The sequence below is a fragment of the Heterodontus francisci genome, chromosome 3, assembly GCF_036365525.1.
Source record: "Heterodontus francisci isolate sHetFra1 chromosome 3, sHetFra1.hap1, whole genome shotgun sequence".
Lineage (NCBI taxonomy): Eukaryota > Metazoa > Chordata > Chondrichthyes > Heterodontiformes > Heterodontidae > Heterodontus > Heterodontus francisci.
In genome coordinates, this window is record NC_090373.1 from 163,880,899 (window position 1) to 163,891,888 (window position 10,990).

General features: G+C 46.0%; 1 protein-coding gene across 9 annotated transcripts in view; it reads left to right on the plus strand.

The window, feature by feature from the left end:
• Positions 1–9,982, plus strand: part of LOC137363487 (uncharacterized) — a 296,432-nt gene extending 286,450 nt beyond the window's left edge. For 8 of the 9 annotated variants that reach the window (XM_068027298.1, XM_068027300.1, XM_068027301.1 and 5 more), the window contains one exon: positions 1,522–9,322. In XM_068027298.1, coding sequence (XP_067883399.1) covers positions 1,522–1,680 — 159 coding nt within the window. In that variant the 3' untranslated portion in view covers positions 1,681–9,322. Of the gene's footprint in view, positions 1–1,521; positions 9,323–9,439 lie in introns of those variants that run through there. The other variant, XM_068027303.1, reaches the window with a different exon arrangement.
• Positions 9,983–10,990: the final 1,008 nt, after the last annotated feature.

Genomic DNA, 10,990 nt, shown 5'->3' on the forward strand with positions numbered 1-10,990 from the left:
AGAGAGAAAGAGATGCTCTCTTCTTGAAGTTCAGTTGCAGTCTCCTACAAAAACTGTTCTGTGTCCGGCACAATTCAAAAAACCCCAGGTTGGCCAGCTGGTTAGTCATGAGACTAGCTGCTTGTTTAGAACAGCCTCACCTACGTGATTTGTGGATTCCTCCAAGCTTACCAGATTCTCTCAGTTGGTGGGGGGGTGGGGGGGGCAGTGGAATGCTGGCTCAATGACTCTCAATGTCTCTTGATCATCACTATTGACAAAACCCACCTGGCTAATTAAGTCAGGGAATATTCCTATTGTCTCTCCATGCCACTGTCCTTTTTAATGCAAATTTGAAGCCATGATTTCAGCCACTGTTCTGTGGTCTTTTTAAACAACAGTTCAAAAATAATGTTCCATATGACGAAATTAACATGTCTCATTTTGGTAGGTTTCTGTCACACTAGTCATATTGCATCCATGATGACAGTGAGTATGTGATGTACCTTACTATTCATGAGCGCCAGAAAGCTACCATCAAGGCTATAGAAAAGTCTAGTTACGATGGGAATGGGTTAGAAGTACAGCCAAGATGCTGTCTTTTAATTTTATTCCTTCTACACACATATAGCATATACATACTAGTCAATCACCCGTGGCATTGTACATGGGGAGTCGAGATCTAACATAGTCTTCAGGTGAAGTGGGGTCACAGGCCGTGAGATAATTACATCAGGTTTTACAAATATAATTCATTACCCAATTTAAAGTCTTACATTCTGTCTTTATTTTTATATTTCCTTTCTAAATGCCTGTGTCTACATTTTTAATGGAAACTTGATTATATAAAGGTGTCACACAGTGATTACACCATCCTGCCTATAGTGCCATCATTGGGGGAAAGGTGTAATTTACAGCATTTCAGATTCATTATAAATGTGAGTCAGAATTGGAATGCATTGACAGAGCAGTGTGCTGACATAAGAGGTCTGATTTTAACTGCAAGCAAGTGCTGTGTACAGCGATCGGATCACCTACCCGATGTCATTAGTGTGAGGCCCACACCAATTTAACAGTTCAGCCTCATTTCATTTTCTTTCGTGGGCTGACAGGCAACTGACATAAATGGAGGACAGGATTTCCACCGGGCCCACCACCAATTTAAAAAGTGACTGCACTTCTTAAAGCGAGGTGTCATTGTATTCACTTTAATTCAGTGGTGTCATTGGGAGGATTCTGCAATCCATCATATCTCAGCAGTGTAGGTACTGGACACTGTACTAAATTCTTCCTCATTCCAGTCACAAACTCACCTCTTGCTGCTGCCCTCACATAGCTACAACAGCATTCTTCTTTCACTGGTAGCAACTGCTAAACTGTTCGTTTCTGTGCTGCTTTCTCATTTCACAGTGGAGCCACCTTGCACATCACCACCTCCCCTTGCTGCTTCTTCCTGTTAGCATGTATGCTATAGGATGCTGACCCACACACCTGCACAACCTTGTCAACCGCCCATCACTAACTTTCCTTTTTTTTCTGCAGGAGAAGCTGGCTTACAATAACTGGAAGAAGACAAGAAGTGGAGATGGCCAGCCTCGCCCAGATGGAGGAAGAAGCCATAGGCTTCATCAGAACAAGCAGAGCAAAGTGTTGGTGATAGCGAGACTGGAAGCTATGCTCAGCAGGGTGCTTGCCTACTAATTGTACTCTTTCCTCAAGTGATCGCTTAGCCAGGAATCTGAGCAAACTGCTGCTACATAGTGTTGCTAATCACCTGCTACTGCCTGGCCTTTCTGTACAATGCTGTCCCTTGTTCCTATCCTTTTTCGATGCGAAGTCCTGGAATTTGCAGAACAACATTTGAAGGAGGACAGTCCTCCTGAAGATGCACCAACATTCGCTCCATTCCTCCCAAGCACTAGCACAAACTAAGTAGGATAAATGGAGTTAGAGGGGTCTGTAATTGGTGAAGCATTCAGCATGTGAGGATGAACAGGGGCTAATGGAAAGGATAGCCTAAGCAATGGCTTGGCAGAGGGCACACTCAGCACCTAGATCTTCTGAGTAAGTCAGAGATGCAAACATCTAAAAATAAAGCTGCTTTCTGCAATATTGCAGTATTGGAAAGCCTGTCTGCGACTGTTATACTAACTATGGAGTGCATGTACTATGGGTATGGTGGAGTCCACTTTCAGCTTGTGTGGCAGTCTGGTAATAGGGCATCAGCACACTGCAGTCTATCATGGAATGTGTGGTCGCTTCTGGCCAGGCCCTCACACCAGAGGGGTAACTTTGACTTTGGGTGATATGTAAAGCGGGCAACATTGATTCATCGATATACAGCGACCTGGCTTTTCATTTCCAACTTAGCCTCCTTAGAGGTAACCACACATTCCATAGTGGACTGCAGAGTGCTGATTCCCAGCACCAGACTTCCACACAGTCTGGAAGTCAAAATTAACCCCCAAGAGTCCGTGTCATTAGCTTTTCTGACTTAGACTGAAGCTCATATGGTGCCATTCAGGCTCTGCATTCCACCATTTCCAATGCTGTGGAAAAGCTAGGTTTTTAAAATTCTTTCACAGGATGCGGGCATCGCTGGCAAGCCCAACATTTGTTGACCATCCCTAATTACCTTCTTGAGCTGCTGCAGTTCATCTGGTGTGTGTACACCCGCAGTGCTGCTCAGAAGGGAGTTCCAGGATTTTGATCCAGCGACAGTGAAGGAACGCTGATATATTTCCAAGTCCGGATGCTGTATGACTTGAAGGGGAATTTGCAGATGGTGGTGTTCCCACATGTCTGCTACCATTGTCCTTCTAGATGGTAGAGATTGTGGGTTTGGAAGCTGCTATCAAAGGAGCCTTGGTGAATTGCTGCAGTGCATCTTGTATATGGTACACACTGCTGCCACTGTGCATCGGTGGTGGATGGACTGCCGATGGTGTTGAGCTTCCTAAGTGTTGTTGGAGCTGCACCCATCCAGGAAAGTGGAGAGTGTTCCATCACACTCCTGTCTTGTGCTTTGTAGATAGTGGACAGGCATTGGGGAGACAGGAGGTGGATCACGTGGACTCAATCACGTCACTGATTTACAATCTGCTCTTCTGCAGATAACATTGCATTTATATAGTGCATTTATCGTAATGAAATGTCATAAGGCGCTTAACAGGAGCGATATCAATAAAAGCTGTATTAACATTGAGCCACAGAAGGAGATATTAGAACAGATGACCAAAAGCTTGATCAAAGAGATAGATTTGAAAGAGCATCTTAAAAGAGGAGAGGTGGAGAGGTTTAGGGAAGAAGTTCCAGAGCACAGAACAAACATATTCAAATTGTGCCACTTTCAGGCACTGTTACTCCTCTGTGGCAGGTTTCAGGGCATACTTGTCAAAATATAACCTGACCAGCCTCCCTCTCCATGAATCCTGGCAGACTGAAAGCACACCACCAATGGTGGAGCAATTAAAATCAGGGATGCACAAGAGGGCAGATTTAGCATTGCACAGAGTTGTAGGGCTGGAGAAGGTTAGAGAGATGGGGCAGGATTTCCATTCCAAGGTCGGGACCCTGTTGTCAAACACGTTGGGACCCAACCCTGCACATTTTACAATTCCGATGTGGAAATAAGGTAATTGGCCTAGAGTCGAGTTCGCCACCCAATTAGCAGTGGTGGATGTGGGAAGGAGGCAAGACATAGGCAGCGGCGGACCCAATTTAAAGGGCAGGTGGCAGCCATTACTGAGGTTGCCGTTTGCCCAAGAGATGGAGGAAGGAGCAGAGCAGAGGGCAATGAGAAGGGAGGCCCCCCCCTCCACTCTGTGCCACGGTATTCCCCTCCCCACCCCCACCACCAGTCTGACGCTTCACTGGAGGTGCTGGTGGAGATGGTGACTGAGCGGAGAAGCATCATGTTCCCTGCCGGCGGCAACAGAAAGTCTGTAAGGCTCACCAAGAGGGCATGGCTGGAGGTGGCTAACAAGGCCAGCAGCAGAGGAGTGGTGAGGGGGAACTGGGTGCAGTGCCGGAGGCGTTCCATTGACCTGCTTAGGTCTGGAATGGTGAGACCAAAGATTGACCCAGCCCAGATGGCTTGCCTCCTGGTCACCAGTCACCAACCTGCAAAAGAGAGGGGCATCCTGAGGGTGCATTGAGCTCTCCCGACACTGGGAGAGATATGTGTTCAGGAGCTGTGTGACTCATAAGCATAGGTCAGAGCACTAGTGCTACTGGACAGGAGGCTGGAGTGCAGACTGCAGTAACGTATTTGAATGAAGATCTGTGAGTGGTGAGGGAGAGAGGCATTGCCCTAACTGCATCTTTATTCACCTTGCAGGCCAAATGGGAGTAGAACGGCAGTGAGAATGAGAAGGCACACATGAATGGCGGGATGCTACAGCTAGTGTCGCTGACATACTTTGAGGAGCTGGCCCTTGGTTTGGCCACAGTCTCAAGCCACAGGGACGCTGGGGATGGAGAAACAGGGGTTCACCGTCAACAGGGTGAATACATCTCAATATCTCCAGGCTCAAGGGAATGTATGGCATTGCTCCCCATGCACTGAGCTGTCAAATCATGAGCTGTTGACTGTCCCAATCTCTCATTCCCATCTTCTCTTAAGTCTCCCACAGTACCAGCTGCAGAGGGGCAGGAAACCACATAAAGACAACCAGTTCCCAAGGAGTAAGAGGAGGAGGACACCTCGGAGCGTGCACCATCACATCTTTCTAGCACACCCTCCCCCAGCGCAGATACTTGTACCTCTATGTGTCCTCACGCGTAATTAGAGATGGTGGCACAGGGTGAAACACATATCACCTCAGAGCAGGAGGATATGGGGGAGAAAGAGTCAGCTGTGGCCAGTACTCCTTGGAGGATGGAGGACAGGCTCAGCTCTGCTCAGCAGGGCGGAGATGCAGAGCCTCAGGAGTAATGAAACAGGCGGCTCTACCTGGAGAATCAGCGTGAGATGTGTGCCCACATGTCGGAGTTACCTGAGGCACTGTGGAGTCATTGGATGAGAGTGGAGGAGTCCATTCATTTCATGTGCTCCACAGTGTCTCATGAGCACATGAGCTCCTCCATTGAGAGAGTGGCCAACTCATGGAGAGCCATATGCAGCATCAATGGATGTAGGAACAGCGGCTGACATGCACTGAGTGCATGCTGTGGTCTGTAGTATTGACCGGTCAGTAGCACAACGAAGCATGGAGTGGATTCCAGCTGGTGGTTTCTTCCAGCCATCAAGGCCATGAAAGGGCTGAGGTAGCGACAGATGGTGATGAGGGGGCCACCCCTCTTGGGGTTCTGGCATCATCTGCCTCCATGGCCTGTCCAATGGATGAAGCATTTGTAGAGTCACGTCTTGCAGTGATGCTGGTGCAGCAGCCTTTGGAGGTGCCCCCCCCCACACCGCCACCTGGTCACCTCTATGCTGAGACTGACCACCCTGGGCATCTCAGTCCCAGACAGGCACTAACAAGCAATCTGCCTTCATCTTATCCTCAGCCACAGTGGGAGTAACTCTAAGGAGTGGCTGTGAACACAAGCCTGTATCGGTAATGTCACTTTGTGGGTCACTTGGGTTTCTCTGATGCAAATAGTATCACATTGTACTTTGATAAAGCACTGGGCATGTTGTTGCTCTAAGGCAGACTTTTGTGTCTACATTTCATAATGGCGACAGCTGCCATGAACACTCAGATGTCCCTCAATGAGGACACAGACCTGAAACGTTAACTTTGCTTCTCTCTCCACAGATGCTGCCACACCGGCTGAATATTTCCAGCACTTTTTGTTTTTGTTTGACACTGAGACAAGGGGTGGTTTAAGCAACCCCTGCCCTTGCTCAATCAAAAATCCTGCCTGTGGGAAGGGGCAAGGCCATGAGAGATTTTAAAACAAAGATGAGGATTTTGAAATTGAAACATTGGCAGAGGGGGAGCCAGTGAAAATCAGCAAGCACAGGGGTGATGGGTAAATAAGATCTGGAGTGAACTAAGGTAATGCAGAGTTTTGGCTGAGCACAAGTTTACCTAGGGTAAAAGAAGGGAGGCCAGCCTGGAGAGCATTGGAATAGTCATCTCGAGGAGTAACAAAGGCATGGATGAGGCTTTAAGCATTGATGAGCTGAGTCAGGGGTGGAGTTGAGTGATGTTATAGAGGTAGAAGTAGACAGTCTTGGTGATGATGTGGACATGTAGACGGAAACTCATCTCGGGATCAAACGCAACACCAAGGTTGCAGAGAGTCTTGCTTAACTTAAAACAGTTGCCAGGGATGGAAACGGTGGACAGGGGAATGGAGTTTGTGATGGGGGTTAAAAGACAATGGCTTCAACCTTCCAAATATTTAGTTGGAGAAAACTTCTGCACATGCAATATTGGATGCTGGACTAGCATTGTGACAAATCAGAGACAGTAGAGGGATCCAAAGAGATGGTAGTGAGATAGAGCTGAGTGTCGGCAGTATATATGTGGAATCTGATGTTTCTGGATCATATTGCCGACAGGTAGACGTAGATGAGAAATAGATCAATGGAAGTTATGACTCTCATGGGACTGGGCACTGACATCACGGGAATGGCACATGTTACTGTCTTCAGGAAGACAACATATCAGCTTCCTCACCGTTCCCTCAACCAATGTCTGTCGGTCGGGTCAGACTGCCCTGGTATAATCAGAGATGCTGCAATCTGCAGCCAGGCCCCATAGGCGTGAGCTTCTGGAGCTAACCAACCCTAAACAAGCCCTTAACTGCTTAAGTGCCCCAGGACTTCACTTGCCACACAATGTGATGCTAACTGGCAGGAAGGTCTCCTCATCATCACTATTTAAAGGGATCATGCAGTACTTGTAGGTTGGTTGCTGCTACATCATTTCAGGCTCTTGCTTGATTTCTGTACATTGTTTGGTGTGTTTTATCATTCTGGAAAGTTTATTTGTCGACACCCACATTGCCTAGTGTGCTCCTATCACTAGCCTGGTATCTTTATTAATCGAAAAGTTAAGTAGTCTTATCCAGACTTTTCTGAAAGTCAGTGCCTCAGAGAAGACTGTCCTTATTGTCAGAGGCTGTTGAAGAGAAAGATCAGCTGCTGTCTGAAGACCTACAGCCCAATCACATGAGGAGAACAGCATTTTTGGTGTCAGTCACCAGTCACCACAACCTTGAATTTCTTTGCAATTGGATCCTTCCAGGCAGCATTCATTGATTTTTGTCCCATTAGTTAAGCAGCAGCTCAGCACTGGATCGAGAAGATTAAACAGTGCAGGAGAGCCACGCAATTCACATCCTTCCTAATGGAACTAGGGAAACAGAGAGCTGTCCAATTCTACAAACTAGCAGGGTTCCAACAGGTGCAAGGAGCAATTGATGGAATATGTGTGATATTCAAAGCCACGTCTGAGAGCCTTCCATCTATTTATGAACAAGAGAAGCTTTCATTCAATAAATGTGGAGCTGGTATATGCTGATAGTCTCCTTAAACTACACATGAATGCCCAATACCCGGGAAACTGCCATGATGATGATCTATCGCACCAGCTCTTGTGACTCAAAGTCACGTATCAGGATTGATGATTGGGCTTTTCCCCTCCAGTTAGGGTGGCCACTGACAGATCTCAAGAATACCAGACGCCCCAGCCAATGCCCACGCACACACGCATTTCCACACTTATTAAATATCAAATTAGTAACTTTTGATTTGAGCCTTTTGTCAAACAAATGAGAATATCTTACATAATGAAAACAGTGTTTTAAAGCGAGCTACACTTGGGGAGCTTGTACATTTCCAGCTTATAGTGAACTTTGGAGGAGCTAAAGCAGGTTAAAAAAAATTCAAGTGATGCTTTTAATCAGGAACTGTGTGTACAAGTATTGAGGCTGCCTAGTAACTCGATCCATTTTGTGGGCAGCAATATCCAGGAAGAGAATAGGAGCAAGGCACAGATAGACATGAAGAGTTTTTACCAAGCTGCTATTGTGCCTCTCCTTATGGAAGCTACTCTAGAGCAGTGTGCATCAGTGTGGATCTATATCTACATTAATCACGTAGCTACTGACATGGCATGAGGGTGTCATAAGGACGCACGTACGGGTAGGCCCGATAGGATCTTTGCAGGGCTGCTATGGTGGCCCTAGGGCTGAGCTTTCACAGGCACAGGCAGGACCAGTAATGCTTCACGAGAGGCTGGGCACTTCAAATTAAAAATACCGGCAATGACGTCTCTGGTTCAAATCGGGGACTGGACAGGGAACAGACCACCTGAAAGCAGGACTGTCTGGTATGAAACTGAATAATTGGTAACCCTACCTCCAGTCATGCTTTGTAATGCCAATAAGGCTTGTATAGACTGGAAGCCAACAGATATAGTTGAGATCAGTAGAAGAAATGTCAGAGCAGACTTTAGGTATTCTGAAGTTTCATTTTAGATGCCTGGATAAATTTGGAGGCCTGCTATCAAGCGCAGCAAAAGTCTCAAGAACCAGTGTAGCTTCCTGGGTACTACATAAAATTGCAGTGAAGAAAGGATTACTGCTTCTGAAAGCTGGTTTTAACCTTGCCAATAGTTATCTAGGTTTAAATTTTTCCTTTCAGGGAAAATTTAGGCTATTGTTATTCTTTTAGTGGCTCCAACATGAAGTAATGGACACAGGCTCGTCCCACAAGTTCTTCCTACAATGACATGTTCTCAGCTTTCCAATAGGGGCACCATTGGTTATGTCCTTATAGCAAGGATATGGCTGTGAGTCAGGCCATGGAGATCAAAATCTGGCTGCTGATCTTCATTGCCACCTGGTTACTTGTGAAAGTTCTACAGGAGGGTTTAAAAATGTACAAAGGCCACTTACCTCCTGTCTTTGTCTGTCCTGGATCCCTGTGGGTCCTCTGGTTGGCAGAAGTCTGGGGGAAGACCAGTGTGTTGTGTTTCACTAAACGTTCCTTCTTCTGCAGCAAGAAAATGAGGTAGGGAGCTAGGGACGGTGCCTAATGCCTCATTCGATTGGGACTTGTCAGCCTTATGCCTACTGCAGGTATAAGCCTAGCTTTAGCCCACTCCGTGTATCACTTCTTCCTGATTTTTGTATCTGTGAAAATGGAATTTCCCCAGGTGTATGTGTTGGGAAAATTTGTCCTTTATTTTGAACTTTCTGGCAAACAGTTCATTAGCATGGGAATAGGTCACCGCATTCAATCTCTTGGTCAGCTCAAGGAGTGAAAAATACACAAAACAGAACTCAGTTAAAAAAAAATGGTTATGCTGTTTTTCCATTGTATGTTTTCTAATTATTCATACAAATTTCAATGGAGACTATTATACATTAATTTTGCATGTAGCTGGTATTTACAAAAATTTCAAAAAGTCTTTATTACCCACACTGTATTGGAACTCATTTTGTTTTTCTGACTGATAAAATTTGTTTTACACACTTTGATCTTTTTGTTTCTAATCAGGTGCCAATCAAGACTTTGGGTGGAAAACTGTATGTTCGGATCTCTGTACACATCTACAATGAACTGAAGCAGTACCAGAAACTTGCAGATGCAGTTGAAGAAATTATACTTGAGTAGGCCAGTCAGTCAGTTTTCTAAGTTTAAAAGAAAAATACTACAGTTGCTGGAAATCTGAAATAAAAACAAGAAATGCTGGAAATACTCAGCAGGTCTGGCAGCATCTGTGGAGAGAGAAGCAGAGTTAACGTTTCGGGTCAGTGACCCTTCTTCGGAATTGGCAAATATTAGAAATGTCAATGGTTATAACCAAGTTAAAGCAGGGGTGGGGCAAGAGATTATAAAGGAGAAAGTGTAGATTGGACAAGGCCACAGAATAGCTGACCAGAAAGTCATGGAGCAAAGGCAAACAATATGTTAATGGTGTGTTGAAAGACAAAGCATTAGTACAGATAGGGTGTTAACGGACTGAAAATTGAACAGCAGCAAGTACAGACATGAAAAAAAAAGTGGGTAAGCAAACTGAACAAACTAAGATGAAATAAAATAAACATACAAATAAAATGTAAAAAAGAAAAAGAAAAAATAACTAAAAATGAAAGTAAAATGGGGGGCCCGTCATGCTCTGAAATTATTGAACTCAATGTTCAGTGCGGCAGGCTGTAGTGTGCCTAATCGGTAAATGAGATGCTGGTCCTCGAGCTTGCGTTGACATTCACTGGAACACTGCAGCAAGCCCATGATAGAGATGAGAGCAGGGGGGAGTGTTGAAATGGCAAGCAACCGGAAGCTCAGGGTCCTGCTTGCGGACTGAGTGGAGGTGTTCCGCAAAGCGGTCACCCTGTCTGCGTTTGGTCTCACCAATGTAGAGGAGACCACATTGTGAGGAGCAATTACAGTATACTACATTGAAATAAGTACAAGTAAGTCACTGCTTCACCTGAAAGGAGTGTTTGGGGCCTGGGATAGTGAGGAGAGAGGAGGTAAATGGGCAGGTATTACACCTCCTGCGATTGCAGGGGAAGGTGCCATGGGAAGGGGACGAGGTGGTGGTGGTAATGGAGGAGCGGACCAGGGTGTCGCGGAGGGAATGATCCCTTCAGAGTGCTGACAGAGGAAGGGAGGGGAAGATGCAATATATATGACAAACAACAGAGGACCCAGCACCAATCCCTGCGGCACACCACTGGTCACCAGCCTCCAATCTGAAAAACAACCCTCTGTCTCCTATCACCAAGCCAACTTTGTATCCAAATAGCTCGCTCACCCTGGATCCCATGTATTCGAACCTTCTGGACCAGCCTACCATGAGGGACCTTGTCAAAGGCCTTGCTAAAGTCCATGTAGACAACGTCCATTGCCCTGCCCTCGTCAATCCTCTTGGTCACCTCCTCGAAAAACTCAATCAAATTCGTGAGACATGATTTCCCACACACAAAGCCATGCTGACTATCCCTAATCAGACCTTGCCTTTCCAAATGCATATAAATCCTGTCTCACAGAATCCCTTCCAATAACTTTCCCACCACTGATGTAAGGCTCACCGGCCTGTAG